General features: G+C 37.8%; 1 protein-coding gene across 6 annotated transcripts in view; it reads left to right on the top strand.

Moving 5' to 3' along the window:
- Nucleotides 1-27,768, top strand: part of Nrxn3 (neurexin 3) — a 1,519,933-nt gene that overhangs the window by 394,588 nt on the left and 1,097,577 nt on the right. For 4 of the 6 annotated variants that reach the window (XM_042692577.1, XM_042692576.1, XM_042692579.1 and 1 more), the window contains one exon: nt 388-549. In XM_042692577.1, the coding sequence (XP_042548511.1) occupies nt 388-549 (162 nt within the window). Of the gene's footprint in view, nt 1-387; nt 550-27,768 lie in introns of those variants that run through there. The other 2 variants (XM_042692581.1, XM_042692580.1) reach the window with 1 other exon arrangement.

Below are 27,768 nucleotides of genomic sequence, written 5' to 3'. Positions count from 1 at the left end.
CTCCTTTGCTGTTTTTCATTACCACCATGATTAACAATCATATAAGAAAATTCACATCATTTTAGCAATAAACTAAGTCAAGTGATATCGTCCGAGGATGGTTCCATTTTCTAGCCTGACTGAGAAAGATGTGAAATGGGTAGAACAAGGTGTTGGACTTGGCAATTCTAACAAACTCTCCCATGTGTAGGCTGTAGGCTTGGAACACGGGGAGCAGACCAGAAAATGGAACTTGGATGCACATTCTAAAAGCAAAGCAAATTGACAAAGAATACTTCACCAAAATCTTAAAGACAGTGATGCTACAAGTAGGGGAAGTCATTGGAGTTTGATAGAACTGTAAGGTCATTGTTGGGAATTTTTTCTGTCCCTATGTCCCATCACCAGGTGACAATCTCTGTGGATGGCATCCTCACCACAACGGGCTACACTCAGGAGGATTATACCATGCTGGGCTCTGATGATTTCTTCTACGTGGGAGGAAGCCCAAGTACAGCTGACTTGCCAGGTTCACCTGTGAGCAACAACTTCATGGGTTGTCTTAAAGAGGTAAAGTTCACACACCTCCATTAAATGCACTGTGTCTTATAGTTATTTATGAACAAATGAGATCACTCTATCAATGACTGTATCTGATGCCTAATCTAATTTATAAGAGGAGAGGGCTTTGGACTTGGGAGATATCCTACTCCTTGGTACTAGTATATACTGGCTGGGCAACTTTGGGTTTGTCATTGAAATATGTCACTATGACTATTTCATTTAATTAATGGAGTCTCTTGTCCCACAGGTCTCTGTGCTTTATAAATTAAATGCGGTAATACAAATGAAAGGCCTTTGAACGCACAAGGAAGTTGACACTTGTGAAGTCTGATTTTGTGCTTTCTAACTCTAGCTAGAAGTAGCTCAATTTCTGCTTGTGTGTACAAAAAATAATATACATTATTTTACCTTTGCCAAGTGTGGTATCCCTGAGAGTGTCATCATTGAAATGAAGGAAAATTCTCAGACTATAACATTAAGCCTCAGAAGTTCTCCCTCCCTCCCTCCCTCCCTTCCTTCCCTCCCTTCCTCCCTTCCTTCCTTTCTTCCTTCCTTCCTTGCTTTTCTGAAAGCTAGTAGCCATAGCTTCAAGAAAGCAGTGGGTTTTTGCCATTATTCATTTTCAACCATTGTAGCTGATGTGTTGAGATCTCTATCTGAGAGCAAAGGATCTTCATTCAAGTGGAAGTTCAATCTCTAAGGTCAATTGTTGAGGCAAAAAGAATCAGACTTGATTGGTAGAATTCTTTCAGAACACTCTGTCATCAGAACAGTACACTGTACATTTTTGTTTAATCTAAGCTAAGCTTGATTGCCTGAGATATCTATAACCATATCCCTAGGGAAATTCTGTGAGAAGCTAACAGTGTTCTTTCTTGTAGATAAAAATCTCTTGTGACATTGTATGAGCTTCCTCTCAGGGCATACGTTTTATTCTTATTATGGTTATGTGAAATTTGTTGAACCACAGATATATAAGAGATGGCACCACACTTGCATTTATTTATGTCATTGGACTGCAAAACCATCATGTTAAGACAAGAAATGCGTCTGTTTTGCCTGGCATATAATAGGTGCAAAGTAAGGATTTATTGAGTGGATCAAATTATTAAATAATAATCAGGTACATTTTAATATGCTGTAGCAAAACTTGGTGGGTCTTTATAAGGCATAGTCTCCATGCTCAGACTATCATCTAAGAAGGAAAATTGTGATCAGTAAGTAAATAATTACACTGAACACATGGTGTCCAGTGCCACAGTCTAAATGCTTTGACTGATTGAAGAAGCAGATACATTTTAGTTGTAGTCAGGTCTAGAGAAGAAGTGATTTGAGCTGAGTCTTGTTGCAATAAACTCTATGTGAATTGAGAGGAAAGGGTGGAAAGGAAAAACATGACAAAGGAAGGAACAATCCAATTATAGCTTTGTACTGTCGTCAGTCTTAAAGGCAAATTAAAGGAGAATCCAAAAACTGCTTTTCTTTTCTCTGCGTATGTTACCTCGGGTCCTGCTGGCTTCGGGGATTTCACTGTCATTTCTGAAGGAATTATGGTAGGCCTAGAGCACTTCTTTCCTGGGATTTTCTCCTATTTGGATAGAATACAGGCATAAACTACTCAATATGTAAAGAACCCTGAAAGACACTTAGCCACTGTTAAATCACACCACATTGGAATTGTACTCCCATCAAAACTAGATTACAACTTTTGCATTAGCAAGATGTGGCTCAGGAGTAAATGAAAGAATATGTTGCCATGGAAATTTCATCCATTTCCATAGTGCAACAGTTCTGAACATGGAATTTCCTAGATGAGATTAAAGGGTACACTTTTCTCCTATACATAATCATATTGAACCATTTCTCAGCGATGTGTTTTGAGACAGAAGAGCAATTTCTGAATCACAAATCTTTGATCTATTAACTAGGAAGGATAGCCTTGACCATTTTAAAACAAATCTCAGAAAAATACAAAGTTGACTTATGCAGAACCTACGATAACACACACACACACACACACACACACACACACACACACACACACACACACACCATACCAAAGATTACACACACACACACACACACACACCACCACCACCACCACCACCACCACCACCACCACTACCACCACGTATGCTTCCCAAGTAAAAAGCCAAAATATTCAAAAGTCTGTCAGGAGTGTCACTAGCTCAAAAATTTGAGGTAGTTTTGAAAATACTGTCACTATTAGAACTAACTATTAGGAAGCTGCATGAATCTGTATTTGAATACAGACTAAGTTAGCAAAAGGAATATCTAAAACATGAAGTAGCAGTCAAAATGAGAATTCTGTTACATTCCATCGTATCTCTGCTGTGCATAGAGAATCTTATGGTCTTTCTAAGAAACAGAGAGGCCTTCTTGTTTGTCTGAGTGCTTGTACACATACCTTTGAGTCAAAAGTAGTATTAGTCTCCACTTAATTCTTACAACTTGCTTTCTGTGAATGTCAGAGGAAATCTCTTATTCTTACTTTTTGTCTTTAATAAATTAGTGAACAAGAAGAACTTCCCACTATGATTGCTTTTAGCTCCAGGTTAAATCCCATTTTGATCATCTCACCTTTAGATAGGCTTGCTCTAGTTCTTGTACAATGCTATCTTCCCTTCCCTATCTCTCTTTCCATTTTTTCCCTCTGTGGTTTTTTTATCATTTGTGGTTCTCAGTTTTCTCAAACTGGACTGGGTGCTATTATATGTTATTTTTCATCAGATTGGGATGTGGTGAAAGGAAGATGGGATTTCTCTTCCAGAATCATGGACAGTTCTTTGCCTGTGGAACAAATAGGTTTTATTTTTGAAACTAGTTCTTTCACACCTGAAATCTAAGATTGGCCCTGCTATTGAGAGCTAAAGTGACTGAATCCTAACCTGTGTTCATACCACTGATAATACGAAATCTCTGTAATAAAAAAAGTCACAAAAGGCATGTCCAAGTTGTCATCAAACTGCTGTGGTTCTCTACCCTTGCTATCAATGTAAGATTCATGTTCACTAAACGGTCACAAAGTCAGCATCTTGTTCCTCTTCAGATTTTCACATTTTAAGGGGTCTGTCTTGCTCTTGTTCTCCTTAGGACTCCAGCTGTTAGAATAGTTCTGGGACTTCTGAATAATCATTTATTGATTTGTTAATTTGCTAAATGTTTTTGTGAATAATTGTTTTTAGGTACTATTCCCCACCTGACTTTTTTGGCATAAATTAAAGACCATCTTGGCATAGTGATAATTGAATCAACAAGTTTACTCACTTCCCTCAGGTATCTGATATGAGGGTCATTGACTACTCTGGGTCACCATTATAAAGGTACTGAGCCAATACTGAAGAATTTTCCCCCATGACCTAGTTATTTCCCAAAGGCACCATCTCTAAGTACCATCATTATTGGCATTAGAGTTTCAATATGCGAAATATGTGGGAAGACACAAAACATGTAGCATGACAACAACTAAACTAAGATACAGAGATTAATCAAATAAGGATCTTGCCTTAGAGGATTTTATACTTAGTGGGACAGGAGACTCACACATGTATGTTTGTATACACACACACACACACACACACACACACACACACACATATACAGGTGCCAGCCCTAGAGCTTGAACTCAGGACCTGGGCATTGTCCCTGAGTTTTTGTACTCAAGGCCAGTGCTCTATCACTTTGAGCCACAAAGCCATTTCTGGATTTTTTTGGTAGTTAATTGGAGATAAGAGTTTCATTGACTTTCCTGCCTGAGCTAGCTTTGAACTCTGATGGTCAGATCTTAGCTTCCTGAGTAGCTAAGTTTACTAGCATGGAGCCACTGGTGCCAGGCTATATTTAAGTTTCATAAAAGACAAACTTATTTAAAAAATTCATAAGAGACAGAAATCACTAGGGCTGCTGAGACAAAAGACAACATATTCTGGGGTCTGGAGAGGGCCCCACAGAAGAAATACTGCCTCAGGTGGTGCTTGAGAAATAGAAGGGAATAGGGAAGAGTGGTAGAGGATGAGAAGATAGCTTGAGTAAAGGCAAATGGGTGGTATCTGGTGAGGAACTTATAAGCAGTTACTAATTCCACAGCACAAAGTGCAAGACTAGGAATTGTGGTGATATAACTGCAATGTTAGCTACAGATCAGGTAACATAGGGCTTTATTTCATGCTGCACTCTTGCATACTATTCTCTAGATAATATGAGCCATAGAAGGATTTTAGCTATGCAGTGGCATTTTATTCATCAGCCTTTTATTCCTGAAGTTAGAATACCTACACTCCCCACCCGCCCCATTGTACTTTCTTTTTTCCCCTAGGAAGGTGAAGAACAGAGATAGGAAAAGTAATCAGCACTGGACAGGGAGAATAGTACTGTGAAAAGTTACTACAGAAAAGCATTGCCTCTTGAATCTCATTTCAGTATCTAACAGTCCTCCCTGTTTGCACATACTTTCTTCTTTCCTCTGTCCTTAGCAGTACCAAGATATTGTTGCTAGATGAAGCACTGAACAGGAGAGGAAAGCCAAGTTCAGACTGAATTGCATAAACAAACATTAACTCTAACCACTAGTGTCTCTTCCAGACCCAGAGTCCTTACTCCAGCCCATTCACAATGCTCTCCTGTGTGGTTGGGCTTCTGTGTAGTTGATTTGGTTCATTCTTCATTCAACCTCTTTCTCCTCCATATGTCTCTCCTCCCCTCATGTTCTGCGACCTCTACATGCTAATGGGGATTTGCAAGTGCTTCCAGAGGCAGACCAGTACTCTCTTGCTTCTCTTTTCTAATAGATAGGATGGGAAATCAGGAGAACTGGGAGAAGGGAACTCATATTTAAAGGGGACAGGATTGGGTAGAACATCATTGCACATATTACATTCCACGTCCTTTGTGGTTATTAGCCATTTAAAACCAAACAGGGTTTTGCAGCCAGAGATTGTCTCTGAACAGATGATTAATGGTTTAATCTGTAATAACTTTACATTTTATAGAACCCTGATAAGGGTCCGCATCTGGTGAGCCAAGCTATTTAAGGCTGTGTTAATTCTGTTAATTGCTATACGTTTATTTGAATTGCTGGCACCTGCAGGCTTTCAGATAATGTGTTTGTTGTTGACTTTTTTTAACATACTAATTTTATGTTACTCTGTCTTTTGTGGCCATCTCCTATGCTATCCCTTGATTTCTCTCCTGGTTTACATTTACATCACCTTCTTGCTTCTACATGCAGTGTCTTTCTATTTCTCCTCTATTCCTCTTTTCCTTTAATTGATTGCTTCCCAAGTGCTTATCTTGGGATACTTCCTGATTTCTCAGGTGACACAAATGCCTGATCTAGATGAATTCAGATCATAGCTTTGGACCTAAGCACCCTCATTCTTTCCAGTATTAGCTCCAGTGCCAGCAAAGTGCAAAGGAGGAGTTGAGTCAGCATGAGAGCTTAGGGTATGGCAGGCTCTAGGAGCACATTTCCTGGGTTAGAGTCCTGCTTAGAATCATTCCTTATCAGGTACTAGACACTTAGTATGCCACCTTGCTGTCTTTAACCTCAAATGTTCTTACCTATAGAGACAGATAACATTAAGTGTTTTTATGTGGGGACCAAGTGAGATTTAAAAACATGGAGTTGCTTAATGAGATATAAAGCACTATACCCATGTTAATGTAGTAATTATTTATATACGTAATTACTTTTGTGTTGAAATAAAATTGATTAGTTATGGGTTGGGTGCCAATGGCTCATGCCTGTATCTTAGTTACCTAAGAGGCTGAGATCGAAGACTGTGAACTGAAGACAGTTTGTGAGACTCTTATTTCCAGTTAGCCACCAAGGAGATAGAAGTGGAGCTGTGGCTCAAGTGATAGAAGACCAGACTTGAGCAGAAAAGCTAAGGGACAGCACCCAGGTCCTGAGTTCAAGCCCTATTACTGGCACAAATAAAATGGGCTAGTTCTGGGCAAAAAAAAAAAAAAAAGAGTTACTTCTCTTTTTTCTTTCTACAGTTAAAATGCTACAGAAATTAGGTTTACAGAATTAGGGCGGTTTAATCAAAAGAACTCAAGAATAGGAATCTAGTTGCCTATCAACTTTACGGTGGAAAACTGGGCATGAGAGAAAATGTAGGCTTACATGATTGGACCTGAATTAATAGTCATAATCTATAAAATAAAGGGTGTGTGTGTGTGTGTGACAGGTTTACAGTATAATTTATTGACTAAGAAAGCAGGTTTTGGATCTTGTGTTCCTGGCTGTGAAGTTCAGTTCTACTTCTGTTAGCTGTGTGATGCAGGATAAGTTACCCAGCCCTCTTTGTGCTAGGATTTGCCTATTTATTAACAGGGACAATAATAATGTATAGTTCATGGAGTTTTTATATTAAAATAATGTATGTAAAATGCTTAGAACAATGTTGAACATGTAAAAATTTGCTGAGCAAATTTTATTATGATTATCCTCATTGAAGTCACCATCGTCCTCTGCTAGTGTGATTCCGGGAATGCTCCATTCAGTTCCAGTTGATAATCTATTAAAATGTTAGCTAGCTGACAGTTTAGGACATATTTAGAGGCGGGGTCTGAAAATATTCAAGATCTTCAAGTAAAAAGAATCAACTAATGAATCTAGGGTCCTCAAGCTTGTGAAAGAAAAGATTTCTGCACCCAGAAGTTGCGAGTTGGCTTCATACATAAAGAGCTGTCCTATGGAAATGAAATTAAATGTGACATATAACTCCTTAAGAAGAAGGACCAAGGCTAATTAGTGGAGGTTAGGTACTTAAAACAAGGAATAATTCTCAATGAGAGCTGTCTAGCACTGTTTTCAAATTAATGAGCATTCTGACACTCAGGGTATCCAAACAGAGATTGGGCATTGATGTGGAGAGTCTAGTACCAAATGAGCAGATAATTTTATAGCTATCTTCCAGGAATATTGTATAGCTCTGCAGTATCTACAGAGAATGAGATACCTATAAAGAATAAAAGGGCTGCTTGATTTATCCAGGCTCACTGTTTAGTGGATTTTCTTCATTAACCCCCCAAGACAGTTGATTATATGCATCCACATGTAGATATGTGTAATCACTGGGCTAACTTAATGGTAGGACTGATATTTCCCACCATGGCCATCACCTATTAGTTATTTATAATGATTTCCTTTCATCTATATGGCTATCCGCTCCAAAACCTAGAATCACATCCTGTTCATTATAATCATATTGGCAGTAATAAAGACCAACAGTTGTTGAGCATATGTGACTTCATGTGAGTTGTGTGTCTACACAGAGCTACATGCTTCATGCATATTCCTTAATTTAATTTTCACACACACAAACACACACACACAAAGTGAATTCTACTAACAATAATTTAAGTTAGAGTGAGTGAGCAAGGTCTTACCCATGACACAGTTATGAGCATTTGGGTTAAGAGAAGAATACCATTGGTATCATGGCTCCACAGCTTCCATGTCTACTAGCTCCTCATGGTGACAAGGAACAGGAAATGAGCTCCTCAAGGGAAGGCTGGTGAATCTGTGGTTAAATTCACTCTAAGCAATAGTCTCTCACTATCATTTAGAGGTTCCACTTCACAGGCCAGGTCATTTAATCAGGCAAAAATGTCTTGCTGGGAGACAGGATACAATTACCTATTTCTTTTACCTTGCCATTGATTGTTCTGAGAGGAAGGCAGTTTGTGCTTGATTTCCCACTTTGACTGGGAATACTGATATTACTCAACCTGCTAATGGAGCAATGATTTTCATTATGAGACCAGAAAGGGAAGAGTTATACACACCAATCAGTGGAAGCTTCTGTCTTGAGATGTACAGCACCTCTTTCCTTTTGTTCCAGTTCCATATTTTCTGCAAAGTTCAAGATATTTCTCTCTAAAGCCCTAAACTTGTTATGAATAGTCATTCTGTTTGGGGAGTCCCTTATTTAGCTCTGAAATTTTCTTTCCCGTCTTCAAGATAAGCTCAGTGGAACTTATTGCTTTCTAAAATTGTCACTTATTTACAGCAAATGTAATCTACTACAACATTCCCACTGAGACAAAAATCTCTTGTGTCGTCAGATGCCTCAAAGGAGATTAAAAGAATAAAACCCACCAGTCTTTGTACACATATACCTGCAGGGATAAAGCAATCATTGAGTTAATTAATTAGCTAATGTCTTTTTAAATTGTTTGGTAAATGCTGAAACAATTATTCCATTATTATGGTGCTTCTGTAACCTTGTGTTTCATTTCCCATATGGATGGTGTACACAACTAGTCTCTGCTCAAATTTTAAGAGAGATATAAAGGCACATTTTTTCATTTCCCAAATCTGGGAAGTTGCTACATAGGATAGTAACACTACAAGCTAGTTACTACAGGGTAACACTGCACAATAAAGGACATAACTAACAAGCTAAGTAGAAAGATCACAGCATGGGAGATTTTTACCAGCTATCCATCAGACAAGAACTAATATCCAAAACATACTTAGAGCTCAAAAATTTGATCTCTCAAACAACCCAATTAATAAATGCGCTAATGACTTAAAGAAAGACTTCTCAGAAGAAGTAAATATGGCCAATAGATACATACAAAAATGTTGAACATCTCTGGCCACAAAGAAAATACAAATCAAAACAACATTGCAATTCTACCTCACCTCAGTTAGAATACCATTCCCAAGAAAACTAACAATAACAAATACTGAATGGATGTGACCAAAAGGGAACTCTATTGCACTGTTGGTGGGTATGTAAACATGTTAAACCACTCTGGAAAGCAGTATGGAGGGCCCTCAAAAACCTAAACATAGAACTACCCTATGACCTAACAATTCCACTTTTGGGCAGTTATCCAGTAGAGCATAAGCAAGGATAAACTAAAGCCACCACCACAACCATGTTTATTACATCTTCATTTATTATAGCCAAGATGTGAAATACGCTCATATGCCCCTATTGACCCACAAATGGGTCAAGGAAAAATGCTATCTATACACAATAGAATTCTGCACATCCATTAGAATGACATTGAACATTCATAAGGAAAGACTTGGAGAGGATTAAGTTTAGTGAAGTAAGCCAGACCCAAAGAAGCTCAGGGTGTGCTTTTCCCTCATTAGTGGGAACTAGAATGCGCCTATAAATCTAGAAATAAGAACACTAGGTGGCATCCCAGTGGTTATAAACTAATTAACTGGAATATAATAGAATCTAGGGAGAACACAAATAGTATAATTCTTCAGAAAGACTAACTCAAAGCCCAACAAAATGAGTACTTGGAGATGGGTACTTGTGGGGGAGGGGAGAGGTGAGATCAAGAGGAGAGAGTAGAAGAATGAAAGTGGGAAATGAGCACAATGCAGACAAAGATGCACTGTGTATGCCAGAGACCTGAGAGAAATACAGAAGGGGTGGGTAAAACGAGGGAGATGTTGAAGGGACGATACAGATCAAGATGCATTGTATACATAAAATGCTTTGTTAAATGGCAAAAAATTCAATACGCAACCTAATATTAAGAAAAGTGGAGGAGGTGGAGGAGTGGATGGGAATGCTAAAAAGTGTGACATTGATTGAGAGGCACTGCATTCAAAAACTGCTCTGCTGAATGCCAACTCCTTTGTACAACTACCCGAAGAAAATATTTTTTTTTAAGTTTCCTCCTTTTTTCTACATCAGCATTTCCCTTACTAGCCAATATCAATGTAGGCTCTGGTTTGCATCATTTTTGCTAAGATCTTTTTCCCTCTCCTTCCCTAGAATTATTGTGGTGCCCTCTTTCCTCATGGTTTATAGCACAATCTCTTTTGTTACTCTCCAAAAAGTAATACGATCCTGTGTGTGAAATTTAGTCCTTTTAGGATATCTTTTATCTTTAATCATCTTTGGTCTTCTCTTTATCTCTGTCCTAGCCTTGATCCTTTCTTCTGTTCAATTTCTATCTTAGTTCATTTACTACTCAACAGGAAACTTCTTTGGAGAGTTGTGTTTACTTCCTCTCTCTTCTGTCTCATGAGTACCTCTTCATCCTCACATTTGCATGCCAAACTCTGAAATTAAGTATCCTTAGGGTTCCTATAGTGCTGTTTTCTTGTTTCTCTTCGTACAAATTAGAAGCATTGTTTTACAGGTTCTCAGTTCCCAAGTTAAATGCAAGTAATTCTGATTATAGTTTCCATCACACGGTGTTTTCTCTATAGCATGAACTTCTAGAAGGAAAGAACAAAGATTGATGTGGATCAAACAGTCCCTCTTAGATTCAAGCACAGGCTCTAGCACATGAATGTATTTCACATTGTAAGGTTTTAGGTGGGAAAGAACATGCAGGAGGAGGTAAAGGTGAAGGAAGGAAAGTTTTTGGGGGTACGCTCCTGAGTGAACTCCCTTGTTGGGATCCGAGAGGTTGCCCAGAGTCTGGTTGTAGCAGGGTTTATATGGCCTGGCCCGGGTCAGCAGGAACTTGTTTTGCGAGTTTGAAGAGTTTTGGGCTAGTGCCCCCAAAGGACAGGACGATTGGGACAGGTCGTGTATAATTGGGACAGGTGGTGTATAAGGAAGTGGCTTTTCTCGGCTGCCTCTGCCCACCAGCAGCCTGTCACACATATTCTTTAATAATTTAATAAATATTAGTGGATAATATCAGTGATATGATTATTGCTCCAGAGCTCAAATTCTGCTTATATTTATTTTCTTGACAAGATGTCACTCTGTCACTTGTTACTGAGTGCACTGTATCTTCATGGCACACTGATGATGTCATAAGGTCTGTTCTAAGTGTTAGAGGATGTGGTCAGTATTTGGCAGATACAAGGTCTCTGAACCAGTGAAATGTGGCTGAAGGACACTAATAGTAAATCTGAAGGTAATTAATTAGATATTTTCAGATAATCATAAGTTGTATAAAGGAAATAAAGAGAATAATGCATTAGTGAGTATATTCAACTGAGTAGGAAAGGAAAATGAAAACATGTATGTATTAATGAAATTGAGATCTAAAATGAAAGAAGGAACCTATCATACAGAGATCAGGAAGACATCATTCTGATCCAAGGAGGCTGCAACTTCATATTGGACCCAGAACAAGGGAACTCTTAGGACATTCAATAGAAGTCTAGTGGTCACATGACTGTGAGAGGGAGGAAATGTCTGTGACTGGTTAGGCTGCTCTTGTAAAAAGATTTGAGCTAGGGAGTGCCAATTTATTGGGCTTATCTCTACTTCAGATTTGGGATGAATTTCCCTCTCCCTTTATCGTAGAGAGGAAGATACCCCCTTGTTAATAAGTGTACGTTTGTAAACTTGTTCACCTATACTTTCCATCACTTCCTTTCTGTGTTCATCTCTTGGGTTTCTTCCTCCAATTATTCCTATTCTCTTTTTACATACATATCCTTTTACTCTTTTTGTCCAAGGAACACACACTATACTACGCCCTCAACATGTTAAGTCTACAACAATATCATTATCCATGTGTACCTTGTTGCACAGCAGAACCCTAAGAATCTTCTTTTACACCTTTGACCATGCTTTCCATTATGTTTCTTCTATATTTGTATACTTATCAGCTCTGCTTCTCACAAAATCCTTCTTTTGGCCTGCAAGTTCTTGAGTTCAGGAAGAGGAAGAATGCATTCTCTCTAGGAGATAATATGGAAGGAGGCAAAACAAGATGGTCATGAGACATAAGAAAGGAAGAGAGGCTGGGAAGGTGGCTCAGTGGTAGAGTGCTTGCCTTGCATGCATGAGGCCCTGGGTTCGATTCCTCAGCACCACATAAGCAAAAAGAAAAAAGCCGGAAGTGGCATTGTGGCTCAAGTGGTAGAGCGCTAGCCTTGAGCTGAAGAGCTGAGGGACAGCGCTCAGGCCCAGAGTTCAGGCCCCATGACTGGACCCCCCCCACCAAAAAAAAAGGAAGGAAGAAAGGAAAGATAAGGACACTAGAATAGGATGGCTAGGGTCATTTCTAGAAGAGAGATGCTGGCAGTTACTAAATTTAAGAGGATAGAAGCTGTCTCTCTGTAATCTTGGGAATCGAGAGCAGTGAGTATAGAAATCATAACTCATTTTTCCCAGTTGAAAATTTTAAATTGTTATATGTATATAATATGTAATACATGAACATGAGCTCCAACTTTGGAGGTAGGTCATCAGGTTCCAGTTTTGGCTTTCTGCTTCCAACCTATATGTTTGGAAAAGGTAGCACCTCTGACATTCATTTTCTTCATACATAATATAGTAGATATCTTTATGGTGCCCACCAGGATCAAATGAGATGATGAGATACAACTTTTAGCTGAGTTTGGCATATATGAGTTCTCAATAATAATATTAGCTGTTGTCACCATTCATTTGGTCATGTTGTGCCCTCTAGCCATGCATTAGCTTTTCCAGGAGGCAGAAAACCTTTCCAAAGGCAGAGATGTTTTCATAGTTCAAACAATGCTGCATATACTATAGGTTTATTAATGGAAAATAATACATATCTCAAATGAATTTCTTGTCTCATGATAAGGAAGTTCCTATTTCTCCAAATTACATATTGACCACAATTAAAAATGATCCCATCTGCCAAATGAGAACAACCTCTTATTTATGGAGATAGTAAAAAAAAAATCTCACTCGTGGATAAATGAAATGTGCGTACATATGAAATGTGTGTGAAATATGAATACACTAATTTCCTATTTAAAAACAACTTAGCAATCAAATAGGCTGTGATGAAGGTTATTATTCTTAGCATGAATTTCTTTATAAATACAATAAATTTTTTAGCTGAACCTGGCACATAGTGAAGGCAACTGTTATGATGAGTGTTGTTTAAGTTACTCAAGGAAACAAAACTTAGTTTTGATATTGGGTATGGCTTGATAATCACCAGTATCTCATTCAAGTTTAAAATTCTTATGGTTTAAATTGTTTTGTTATCTTATGATCTTCTAAATACCTTTAGATGGTTCATTTAGTGAGCTTCTACTATGTTCTAAGTATGGCCTTGAGAATGTAAAGTGAACTGGACACATTTCCTGGGAAGATCTTATATAGTTCATGGATTAGAAACTTTTCCTATACAGAGAGCAATGTTAATAATTATCAATTGGGGATAGGTTAGACCCAAGAGAACATACGGCAAGCTGTTAAAACTAAGGTGGAAGATTGATTACAGGAGAGTGAAAAGACAGTGAGGGGAAGAAGGTATAAGAGGCTACTGGCCTCTGGTGGGTAGAGGCCAAGATGTTGCTATATTGTATGCCCTACAATGCCCAGGACATTGCCCCTTCTCTGAAAAAGCATCATCCCATCCAAATTGCAAGAATACTGAGGTTTAGTAACTTTGGACTCCACAGGAAAATAATTTCAGTGTTGTGGCCCCTATGGTATTTACTCAATGATCAATTTCTGCCTTTGTAGCATGCAAAGAACCTTAGATAATATGCAAATGAAGTAGAGACTGTATTCTTGTAAGAATAGTAAAGGTTGTAAGAGCAGGAAGAGGATTGGATTTTGCCCAAAGATAGTACTTTGCTGATTCTTGATCTAGTTGACATACAGATTCGTCCTAGCTATGTTAGTTGGCTGTCAGACCATGTCATTCACTAAGCTACATAGATAGATTAAGGTTTAGACTGAGGACTCAGATATGGGTACTGAGATGTAACAGAGGGTTTACTGAAGGAAAAAGAGCCAAAGATAATGGATACTTGTTTATTTTTGTAAGAGTGAGGAGCTGGGAAAAAACAGCAGTTTCATGGAGAAAAAAAACAACACCACAAAATATGACACAGCATGATAAATGTGGGCAACTAATAATAACATTGAAGAAAGTAGAAGACACGGTGGTGGTAGGAGTAGTAATAGCAGCTAATATATACTGAATGGATATGCCAAAAACTGCTGTATTTTCTGTGTACAAACACATCTCATACAAATAGAGCTTCACGTGGCTGAAGTGGTAGGAGATAAGGTTTGAGATGTTTGTGCATATACCCGAGTTACAGCTTTAGTTTCTGATGCAAAACACTGGGAAAGAGAAGACCAACAAAAGTAATTAGTAAGACCTCTCAACTCATTGGATATTTGAAGTAAAGACAGAGAATCTCTCTAATTTTATGGCTTGATGATATTAATTTAATGTAGAGATGCTGAGAGAGAGGCAGGCTTAAAGGAAGAAATGCTCCTTTGGATGTGGTAAGTTGGAGTTACCTGTGTTACTTAGACATCAGGGTCAAGTTCAGATAGGTGAGGCTATTACTGTAACTAAAGCCAAAGATAAGTAGTTTAATTAGAATTAAGATACAAAGCATGAAATCACATCAAAAGAGAAAACTTTTAAAATATTTTTTATTTTTAAAACGACTCTGAGAGTAACTAATATTAAAAGAAGAGTCTAGGAAAAATTAGATTCCATAGTATCAAGGAAGCCAAGAAAAGAGGAAGTTTCCAGGAGGTGATGCAGTCAAAAAAGTTCAGTGTCAAAAGAGAGGATCAGAAGTGGAAGTAGCACTGTGGCTCAAAGTGGTAGAGCACCAATCTTAAGCAAAAGAGCTCAGGGACAATTCTCAGGCCCCAAGTTCAAGGCTCATAACTGACAAAACAAAACAAAACAAAAAAGAAAGGATCAGAAATACCATTGTAGCTGAGTACAAGTGGTTTATAATCTTAGCTACTCTAGAGGCTGAGATCTGAGGATCACAGTTTGACACAAGCCCTATCTTCATGTAATCAGCAAAAAGCCAAAGTATAGGAGTGGCTCAAGTGTCAAAGTGTCAACTTTGAGCAAAATAGCCAAACAGGAGCATAAAGGCACTGAGTTCAAGCCCCACTACCAGTGAAGTGCCATTATAACTGACAATTCATAGTCATAGATAAGCATCATATGTTGCCTTTGAATCCGAAAAACTTAATCATTTTGAAATCTGGAGACAACCCAGTAGAAATGGAGAAGTTAAAAATGAAGAAACAACATTCCAAAATGTAATTCCAAACTTCCCTATATATTCAGTGAACATAGTACATATGCTGAACTTTGCAAAGAAATATTTTATGGACTTATCTTCAGTTGCCCTAAAATTTAAAAATACATATCTTTATGCAATATTTCTGTATTTCAGGTTTCGGATTTATATCTTTCTCTGCCCTATTAGATTAGCCCTATCACTTGATTTTACTGGTGGTAGGAATTTGAGAGGCTCAATATCTGTTCATCAGAATACACTTTAAGACTTTCTGAATGCACTTACGTGTTCAGCAAATGGAACACAAATCTGGTAGATTTGAAACTTTTAGACACCGACCAACCAATCTCTAGCAGGCAATGTCAATTCAGTTTAGTTCAATTGAAGGCATTTGTGGAATGCCATGTATTTTCAATAGAGATGTGACAGGATATTTTTTCCTTTTCTCAACAGTTTGTTTTCTTATCAGTTTTGTATGTTTATTGCACAAAAGATTTACAGCAGCAAACCATGTACTTGGTGGAAAACATTTACATACACAAAGCACTCAGAGAAACTAATCATAAAGAAAATAGCAGAATGCCATTATCACAATGCAGAATCAGTGATAGTAAAGCAACTTGTACTAAATACTTTCCAGAAAGGAGACACCACCATAACCTAAATTATTGTGATTCTCTGCCTCTTCTATTTCTGCTTTAATGTTGTTACTCTTAACTGAATAAACAAATGTGAGTAATGAAGGACAATTATCAAACACATCCAAATATTGTTTGCTCCTTAAAGGTAGACTATATCTATTATATAATATCTTTAAATAGCCAAGGCCAGCCCCCATGACTACATTTATTGAATACACAGTTCAGTATTGAACTGATTATGTTTGGCATTGGATTACCACAGCTAAGGCAAATGGGTAGGGTCCTAATAGTAAATGAAAAAGAGAATCAAGGTGTAGGCAAAAAAATTTGGTAAAATGCCACTAACAGAGCAGTGAAAATACTCTTGCAAGAGAAGAGATGATAAAATGCTCAATGCTCTATTATTGGGACATCAGCCTTACCAACCTCGTTGCTCATTCTTTCTAAGAATGATTGCTTCATTAAAATCTGCTTCCTGTTGGACAAATGAGTAAGCTCTGGGTTAACATGGAGAAAGTAGTATCCAATGCTTCCACATTGCACTTTTTTTTTTTACAAAGGAAACTTCGAATGAAGGGAAAGCTTGTACAAAAGAAAAAAAGAAAAGAAAAGAAGTGAAATCTATCAACTGGCACAGAGTTTACCACACTAGCAATTTCATAAAAATGGCTCAGAGAGTGACTATTCTGTAAATTTTGCTTTTATAGCCCTTATAGGCATAAAATAAATAAAATAAAAGCATTTTGGAAAGACATTGGAAAATTGTGTACTCTAGTAACACTATGAATTGTCAGGGTTTTCTCTAATGAGCAGCTTATCAATAAATATTCTCAGTGGTAAATTACCACATGAGGACTTGTTGGCATGAAGTAGAATGACTATGACCCTCGTACAAATTTGAATTCACCGTAGGTTAAATTCTGTGATCTGAAAAATCAAGTCATCATTACCAGAGCCAGCTATTACCATTGCTGTGATTGGCAGTAACTAAGGAACCTATCAGCGCTGGCACAAGATGGAAACCTGAGTATTGGGGCTCACAATTCGCAATACTTCACAAAGGGTGTTGGCAGTTGATCAAGTTGCAATGGCTGCTTCTTGTGTTTTGCTTTGTTTTCCTTTGGTTTAAGACAGGGCTCAGTATAGCTTCATTTTTGGGATCCTGCTACCTTCATCCCTGAGTACTGAGGTTACTGACATGGACCACCAAGTCCAGTTGTTTGGTGTTTTTATTTTGTTTTGATTTCATTTCATTGTACTTGGCAGACAGGCAGTCTAAGGTTCTAGACACCATCAATCCCATCATTCAGGAGGTGTCTGGAGCTCTTAGAGTTTATACGATTCAGGTGGAGTTGTATGTGGTTGTGAAAGACTTGTTAAGCTAGAGGGAGATGGATCTAAGATAAAGATCTACACTCCCAAGTGTCTTAGTCAATACAAGCTGATCCAACAGAATGCCACAGACTGAGTGGCTTAAATGATTGAATTCTTACCCTGGAAGCTAGAAACTCCAAGATGAATATAGCAGCAGATGTGGTGTGGTGAAAGCCCACTTCCTGATTCACAGATGGCACTTTCATTGTACTCAATCAGGGCACAGAGCAGAGACCATTTCTCTTGTGCGTCTTCCTGTTTAGGACAGCTCCACTCTTATGACCTAATGACCTCCAAAAGGGCCCCCATTTAAATATCCTACATGGAGGATTAAGACTTCCACATACAAATATGAGGAGGAAAATATCCAGTCAGTAGTACAAGAGAAGACTTGTAATGGCCAAGGCTGAGCAAATTGAAGTTCACAGCTCTCTTGGGTCTTTTGAAAGGAAAGATAACACAAAGATATTGTAGATAATCATCCCCCAAACCAAGTGTGCAATGAGGCTATGTAGCAACGCAGAAGTGTCTGTGACCCTGTGGACATATGAGAGCACAGAGCTCCCAAGTGCAGACCTAACCCTAATTTCCTACCAGGAATGGAGCAGAGGTTAGGCCACCTACTCCTAACAGCACTGGCTTGTGAATGGAAGACTTTGAGAACTTGTGAATCTCTCAATCAAACTTTGTTGACTGGAAATCAAATGAAGGCAGAGGCTAGCCAAGACTTTCAGATCAACTTGATTACAAAGGGATGTTGGTGTTTGGTGTTTAGGGACTTGCAGTACTTTTGTGGGCCCCAATTGATTTCTCTACAAACAATGAGGGAACTTTCTGAATCCCTGAGCCCTGGCTAATGTACCCTATTCCAAGCATATTGAAATCTATAATAAAAAAATGAGAGACCTTTCAACCTCTTAAGGGTAGGAAAATCATTACTTCAATCATCTCTTTAGATGAATCATTGGTGCTCACAAGGAAAAATAGTGTTTCATACCTAGGGCATATGTCCAGGTAATTTTGGTAGAGATCAACATTTCTTACTACATTGTATTTATGTGGCTAGGGAAAAATAATGTGTGGTTCCTTGCTGATCCATTAGCAGTCAGTGTGGTAGGTAAAAGTTTCTTAATTGGTCCCCAGAGTATAAACATTCCAGAATTGATGGGCAATTAGGAGGTAGGGGAGAGAGAAGCAGATGACTTGTCAGCCTTCCACCCATGACATTTATATTTTGCAGGTCACATTAAGATGTTTTTTTTTTTGAATCAAGATAAAAACAATCCTTTCTACTCACCCTAAATTCAGTGTTGGGAGTATCTTTAGGAAACAACCCTCCACCTTCACAATTAGCCCTTGGGAATGAGGAGAAGGAATCCTATATTTAAGGATACTATAAACTTTTGATATCAAATGTAGCCCAAGAATCATAGAGTCAATGAAGGAACATGGAGGTAAGCAATGTCTTCTCTACATAGCACATGTTCACAACTGGACTGGTGGTTAGGCAGATAACACCGGGCTCAGAAGAAACATTTATTTGTACTATACACTGGACCAAGCTGTGTGCTGGTGGCTCACACCTGTAAGCCTATCTACTCAAGTAGCTGAGATCTGAGGATCATGGTTCAAAGACAGCTAGGACAAGAAAGTCTTATCTCCAAATAACTATCAGAAAACTGCAAGTAGAGCTGTGGCTCCAAGTGGTTGCGTGCTAACTTTTAGCAGAAGAGTTCTAGGACTACACCTAAGCCCCAAATTTAAGCCCCCCAAAAAAGAGAATATGAGTCATGTCCTAGTTGACAGGCATGTTGAGAGGGCTTCTTTACCTTCTTTAGTGCTTGACCATCTGGATATTGAAGGCAGGAGGGAATCTCTCCCATGAGAATTGGCCTACCACCTTCTTGTTGTAACCTACCCATGAGAGAGATTGAATAAAAGGGTGGAAAGAATCTTAAATAGACAGGAAGACTAGTGAGCTGTTTCTCCTGAGAGCCCATTAAATAGAAGAAAGTCAAAGGGGAGAGAGCTAACTAGAGAGTCAAATGCAGAAATCTGGCTCATTTCCATTTTCACTTATCATATCTTGGTCCCTCTAACAGCTGTTAGCACCTCTTCTGTAGCTCCCTTGGATCCTGGATAGGTTAATTTTTCCTTAGACCAATTTCAAAGCTTGATGATGGGGCGAGAAGAGAAGCTTAGTGACTGGAAAGGAAAAGATAGGAGCAAATAAGTTTTATTATTAGGCCAGCTCATTTGATTGTGGCTTCACGGGATAAAACTATGCTGAAAATGTCATGTAGCTTTCTAGTCCATGTTTTAGCATCTGCCTGTAAATGTGGACATCCTCAAACAATCAGCTTCTCCTCCACCAGCTTCCTCCGATCTCCCCTCAAGCAATATACGCTACACTTTGAGTTTAAATTTTATCTAAGTGCTATCATATTGTACAGATCTTTGTACTTCTTACCATTTCATTGTCAAGACCTGTCTTTGTTGATTAAAGGCAATTTCATTCATTCCCATTAACTATTACTGTCCCTTACTTTATTTCACTAGGCTTACTCCTTTTTTTTTTTTTTTTTGGTCTATCATGGAGCTTGAACTCTGGGCCTGAGCAGTGTCCCTCAGCTCTTCAGCTCAAGGCTAGCACTCTATCACTTGAGCTACAGAGCCACTTCCAGTTTTCTGGTGGTTTATAGGAGATAAGAGTTTCATGGACTTTCCGGCCCTGGCTGGCTTTGAACTGCAATCCTCAGCTCTCAGCCTCCTGAGGAGCTAGGATTACAGGCATGAGACACTGGTGCCTGACGTGGCTTACTCCTTCTTGTGCAGCTAGACTTTATGTTGTTTTCCATTCACAAAATTACAGCTTGATAGAAAAAAACTGCCATAAGCTTTTTTTCTTTTCTTTTCCTGGCAGTGCAGGGAATAGAATGTAGTGCCTCCCAATGCTTGATATGCTCCAGATCTTTAAATAAAATTTAAATGCTATTTTGTTTTGAGATGCAGTCTCCTCGCTACCTTCGTTCAGTCTGGCCTTGAATGTTGGATCCTCTCAATTCTGTTTCTAGAGTAGCTGGGATTACAAGCATGTAAAACCACTCCTGATACCTTTTGTGCTTGTTTTGCTTTATTTTGGCTGTACTGTGTTTGGAACTCAGACCCTCATGCTTACTTACTAGGCAGGTACTCTGCCACTTGATGGCTCTCTTTCCCGGAGCCTTTTTACTTGTGTCTACACTGGCCTGGACTTTGATCCTAGTTAGACTTCTCACATAGCTGGAATCATAAACACATTTATTAGTTGAGCTGAAACCCTTGTTAACTGTTTTCTCAGGCTAACCTTGAACTATAATCTTCCTGATCTCTGCTTACTGAGTAGCTGAGATTATGTGCGTTTAACTACTGTGCCCTGTCTCAGAGGTTTCTTTAATCCATAATTGTGCCACAGTTTATCTATACTTAAACCTTGAAGTGAAATTGCCTGATAAGTCATAAACCGACTAGAGTCTATAACTTTACCAGATATTGCCAGATTGCCTCCAGAGTTGTGTACAAATATACACTCCTGCAAGTTATATGTGCTCCGGTTTCCTTACATTCCTAACAATTTTTAGCATTGTCAGTAAGCAATTTAGTATAAACGAACTCAGGATAGCATAAATGAGATTTATCTTGTAAAGCATATGCCTAAAATCCTTCCTTATTTCAAGTGACTTGTTCCTATGGGGAAAGAAGAGACCTCAAGGATATACAACTTGCACATTTCCAACCTCATTTCTTATTCTGCTAACCCCCAGTGAGAAGACTCCTATTCAGGTGTCATTTTGAAGCTAGCCTCCCCTTTATCAGCAGCAACTTGCCGCCTTTCCATGCCAAATGGTTGTTGCTCTTCCTGTCCTCACAGAATTTTAGCACCTTAGCCTCACTATCTCACATGCAGTATCTGTCAAAAAGAAAAAAAAAAAGTCAGGATATTTAAGGAAAACATTGGACTACATCCTTACTCAGAAAATAAAGCCCAATACTATCAAAATCCCAGGATACATAGGATGACTACTCTTAGTTGAAAGTGAGCTGTTTCCATAAGAAAAACTGTCCCCCAAATATATTATTCAGGATATTCATTTTGAATATTGCTTTTGTAAAAAAAAAAAAAGAGTAGGCTTCCTCTTTCTAGGGTATGAATGGGAAGATAGAAAGTTCTTGTATTCTCTTTAGAGTTGGGAATGTGTGATTAAAACTTGAATTGCCAGAATAACAGTGACTTGTCATGGAGAAGTTGGTCTTGGAGGACCATATGGTTCACCCATTCATTTTATTGCTATTACTGTGGAACTTTCTGTGTGTAATTAATTTTCTTACATTTTCCATGATGTTTAAAATATTTTTGTTGTAACATGATATTTTACAGAGAGAAATACACACCATACTGTTTATTTAGCCTAAAGGTCCAATGATGTAAGAGTGCTCTTAATGAATTAATTAATTTCAACTCAAAGACTAGCCTAACATGTCAATGTGTAGATAAACCACTGAATTTTTCAGGATAATCATGGCGTGTTTTTTGTTTTTTTAACCAAGATTAATATTCGTGATTTGTTTTCTTAGACAGTATGAAAGGAAGTTTGATAATCTGAACAAGTAGTTTAAGGATAGGTACTTGAAGAGCCTTGAATTATTGGCCTTGAACAAACTGAACATTCATGTATTAATTTATTAAAATTATTCATTATAGGTTTGTATATATCAAATACCATGCTAAGAGCTGGACGCCAGTGGCTCAAGCCTGTAATCATAGTTACTCAGGAAGATGAGATCTTAGGATCATGGTTTGAAACTAGCCCAGGCAGAAAAGTCTGTGAGACTCTTATCTGCAGTGAACCACCAGAAAACCAGAAGTGGCACTGTAGCTCAAGGTGGTAGAGCGTTAACTTTGATCAAAAGAGCTCAGGGACAGTGTCCAGGCCCTGACTTCAAGCCCCACAATCACCACCACCAACAACAAAAAGTAATAATAATACCATGCTAAATATTACAGATAAACTGATGATTAGGTAAAAAGTGTCCCTCTCCTGATTCAAAGCTGAGATCTAGTTTCCATCAGCTCCATTGCTACTCTATTTTGCCAAGACAATGGCTTAAACACAGGGGCCTTACGCCTGTTCAACTTACTGACTCCTCAGCTGGTGTTCTACCACTTGAGTCACACCTCCAGCCCAGCGTTTTGCAGGTTAATTGGAAATGGAATCTCAAAGACTTTTGTACCTGTGCTGGCTTCAAACTGTGATCTCCATGTCTCAGCCTCCTGAGTAGCTAGAATTACAAGTCTGAGCCTGGCTAATCTCTATCCTTAGATAGTTTTCATATTTAACTTGAAAAGTACTATTAAGAGTGTCTATTCTTCAGCCTCAGATTTTTGCATACGAATCACATATATTCTTTGTTTAAAGTCTAAATATTTAGACTGTGAAGAGGATTTTTATTGTAAATGTGTCTTGTGTTCACTGATTGAAAAGTGAAGTTGGAGATAAAGGCACAGAAATGCCTAGAAAGAAATTATAGCATAGAGGAGTGGCATTTTAAAAATGTGAGCAAATGGAAAGGGAAGTGGAAAAAAAGGCAGAAAACTATTACAAAGATATATTTTCATACAGAAAGTTTATTACATTTACAAGTAGCATTAGGAAGCTGGAAGGATGTTGACCTCCACAGGTGCTAATCTCATTGTATAGTTCCCCATTTTAATGTCACCATTTAATTTTCATGTCTCTTTATTTGTTGATCTCTGTGTTAGCCATGGGGATACAACATTCTGTAGCATGGTCTTTCCTACAAGGAGCCCATAGACCAGTGAGAAATATTGGCAAGCAGGTTGACAACAATTCTAGGAATGTGATGACATTTAAAAGTGTTTCATTAGAATTTTAATATGCTATGGGAGGATTCTGGTTAGATTGTATAAGCCGATAATCAAAAAGATTCTGTCACTGAGAACAACTAGAAATGCAAGCACTTTACTGATACGATCAACCTAAAGGCATCAGGAATATAACGAGCCTGGAAGGATTCAAAGCCAAGATCCTAAGAAAAGGGGGACTTGCAAGAGAGAGGGACCAAAACTCCACAATTTTTTTTCCTGCAAAACATTTTCCCAAGAAGCAGAACAGAAAATGGTCAGAGTCTTGGAACTTGAGCAGAATATTCAATCATTTCATAGTGCTGGAAAGATAAATATTGAGTTCCAGGTATAACTGAGGATGAGGATCCTAAAAATGCCACAGACTTTCCTTTGTGACACCCAAGTGTGTACAATGTGTATGAAGAGCGAACACAAATTTGGAAGGAGTTCAGCTGCAGAATGGGTGAAAATAATTCACCACTGTTTCTACTGCTCTATAGAAAGAAAAATAAAATCCTTCCTTGAGGAGATAAACTTTTCTACAACCCCAAATACTTTTTATGTTGTTTTTACACACAATGTCTAGTGGTTAATTAATTATTGACAGGCATACCAGGAGATAAGACCAAGTAGCAAAAACCAAAAGAAAAGCAAAACTAATACTAGAGACTAATACTAGAGCCATATATTCTTAACAGTTCTTAAAACCAGTCTTTGAAATAACTGCAGTAAAATCCGTAACAAAATGCAGAACAGAACAGAACGTTTTGCTGAGATATAAAGCTCTTCATAACACTGAAATGGAAATTCTAGAATGGAAAATCACATCTCAAAAACTTTGACAGGTACACATAAAATAGGAAGACAAGACTGAAGAGCATTATCTATAAAACAGATCAATAGAAAATATACACAGCAGGGAGGGAAGAAGATGAAGATTTCAGAAAATAAGATATAGGCAGCAAGGACTGATAGATCGCCAAATAGGGTCAAAGGCCTAAAGAGAAAAATAAGGAACCACAGTGGAAGAGCAATTACCTGAGAAGTTCCCAAGATGAAAAAGAAGACATCAAGCCACCAATTTAAGAATTTCCAGAGAACAGCAAGAAGAATAAATACAAGGGAACATCTTAGTACAGCTGCTGACAACAAAAAGGTAGAAAAGAAACTGAAAACAGAAAAAGACGCATTTCCTTCAACGAAGTTGGCTTCAAGTTGACCTCTCAAGAGAAATGATAGAAGACAATGAAGTGACATCTTCAAAAATAGCAAAAAATGATGGCTTCCTTTGTAGGAATTTTATCTATGAAATCTTTTAAAAGGAAAACCAAATATCTTCAGACAAGCAAAAGTTTGAAATATTTGAAAAGTTTGGCATATTCATTCTAAAATAAATGCTATAGGAGCATCATTAGATACAAGGCAATATGGAAATGCAAGAAAGAATGAACATCAATGGGATATGCAGAACAAAATAATTATTGGTAATATAGAAATTACACTATCAAGATTTTAATTTCAAATATATGTGGAACTTTTTATTTTTATTTATTTTTTAAACTTGTTTTAATATTATATGGTGAAGGATACAAGGAATGACAACATCCCTATCTTAACTCTCTCATTTGGGGGGGGGGTCCATTCATGGGGCCTGAACTCTGGGCCTGGGCGCTGTCCCTCAGCTCTTCAGCTCAAGGCTAGCACTCTACCACTTGAGCCACAGTGCCACTTCGGGCTTTTTTTTCTCTGCTTATGTGGTGCTGAGGAATCGAACCCAGGGCCTCAGGCATGCAAGGCAAGTGCTCTACCACTGAGCCACCTTCCCAGCCCCGTATGTGGAACTTTTTATATGACAAAAATAACAAAAAATTAGGAAGTGGCTAAATGGAACTGAAGAGATCAAAGGACACGGAGATGCCTGGAAATTAGTAACTACAAGCCTTCATAAGTGTTCAGAAGAAGAAGTGGAAATTAAGTTTCAAATTAAAATTTTCAGGGAGAAATCTTGGCCATATGAATTTATAGGCAAATTTTCACAAACACAAAAGAACACAAGATGGTTTCTGGCATTAAACTCAACATGTAAATGAATGGGATAGAGTCCAGAAACTGGCCTTCATATTTATAGACATTTGATTTATATAAAAACGCTCTTGCATGGCAGAACTTGCACTCTTTTAGTGTATCTCTGTAAACTGAATACATTTATGGGAAAAGTGAACCTTGATTTCCACCTCAGAACCTTCATATAAACCAAATGTAACTAAATTACATATCTAAAGGTAGATGGTTAAACAACAATACATTTAGAAGAAAATAGAAATAATGCCTTCACTGTATCCAAAGTACCAACTGTTAAAGAAAAAACTTGAAAAACTGAAACTATGTCATACTTTGGCACATGAAAAGGAATACCTTCAATAGTTAGAAGAAAAAAGTTCTGGATTGGGAGAAGATAATTGTAATAGACAAAAGCCACAACTGTGACCAGAATTTATAAACAACTCATAAATCAATGATATAAAAGCAATTATTTTTGTTGAACAAAAGATTTAAATAGATTGAGCAGGAGTTTTATCTGTGATTACATCCAAATGGCCAATTAATACATGAAAAGATGTTCAACTACATTAATCACAAGGTAAATGTAAATTAGAACAAAATGATATCCCATTACATCTTCACCATTAAAACGGCATCCAAAGTGCTGACAAAAATCAATGCTAGAAAAGATGAGAAGCTATTGATAGAATATTTTGATCCACTAGGATCAGAGTAAGCATTGTGTGAAAGTGATACAAGTATCTTGGAAAATATTCTGAAAAAATACTAAAGTTGATCATAAGCAGACCTGATGTCTCTGCTCTTACCAATACATCAACAGAATGCATTGATATACACATCAGTTCACAAATATGTTCATAAAAACAACACTTAAAATAATCCTACACTGGAAGCAATCCAAATGGCCACAAGACCTAGAATGGATTGTGTTACAGGCACGATCTTAGAATGTCATACAGCCATATAATGAATTAGCTATGTATTATAACATTGATGAATCTCACAAACATAATTTAAATTAAGTAAGCCACACAGGGAATAGTATGCAAGTTTTCTTTTCATATGAAATCCAGATCAAGATAAACTAATCTATAGTCTTAGAAATGAGCTCCCTTGAAGAAGAGATGTGAACAGGGACAAGAGAGAGATTTCTGTGGTGGTGGTGGGGGGAGGGGATTGTTTAATATCTTGGCATAGATATTGAGCACATTAAGGAAGATTCCTATGAAAATAACTCAAGTCACTTGCTTCTGATTTGGGTACTTTTTCAAATGCATGTTTTAATTCAATGTAAATACTTGTTTTAACGAAAATTGTCAGCTAAGAAGAAAGGTCAGGAGATATTCGTTTGGAGAACATTTAGAAGAAATTTGCAAACTGGCTATGACTTTGCCTGACAAGAGATATGTAAAGCATATTCCATTAAAAGCAACAGCCTAAGCCAGCTCTACAAAATGAGAGCACTCATGTTATTTTCAATAAACACATGTTTTGATGTATCTAGAATACAGGATGTAGAAGCCAGAAGATTAGGCTAAAGATATAGGTTGGATTCTGTTTGCAACTTGATTATAAAATGATAGCATGTTTGGGACAGAAACTGTGATATATAGAAATTTGGATGACTGTATTTGAAATGCCAACAGATAAATACTGGTTTTGCCAGCGAATTTTGAGTTTGGAGTTTTGGTTTTCTCTTAGAATTCTACATAAATATACTATTTTTAATCTCAATTTATAGCAACAGAAAGTAGAGTATGTGGGTTTTACCATCTTGCACAAACGGGTTTGGGGTGTGTATGTGTGTGTATGTGTGTATGTCTGTGTGCGTGCTTTTGTCTCATGCTGTTCATTTGTTTCTTGTAGTGACATCATTAAGCAATTTTCTCATATTTAAAGGTCTACCAGAAGACCTCATTGCCCTGGATGCAGTCTAAGATGACTGATAAACCTTTGGCGCCAGTTTGTGCACTATGTTAGGAAATGTACCCACTATTGATACCCTAGTATTTCCAACAGGCTATGGATTGGCCAGAGAGTCTGTAAACACACACATTACTTATTTTCTGAGTTAATTACTCAAGGATAAAAGTATTATCAGAAACATGGTGCCACACCTGGAAAGAACAGATATAATGTCTTCTAAACTTGCACCCACAGTCCTGGTTAACAGTGAGCAGCTGGTAGAAGAACTACCCATCAAAAGATCAAGTCTTTCCAGATTATTCTGGAAATCTTAGTTCTTACCATGTCACTACTTTATGTGAGCA

Source organism: Dipodomys spectabilis, unplaced genomic scaffold (genome assembly GCF_019054845.1).
Source record: "Dipodomys spectabilis isolate Male_0828 unplaced genomic scaffold, ASM1905484v1 ptg000157l, whole genome shotgun sequence".
Classification (NCBI taxonomy): domain Eukaryota; kingdom Metazoa; phylum Chordata; class Mammalia; order Rodentia; family Heteromyidae; genus Dipodomys; species Dipodomys spectabilis.
Note: the sequence above shows the minus strand (reverse complement) of the source record. Positions and strands in the feature narration are given on the sequence as shown.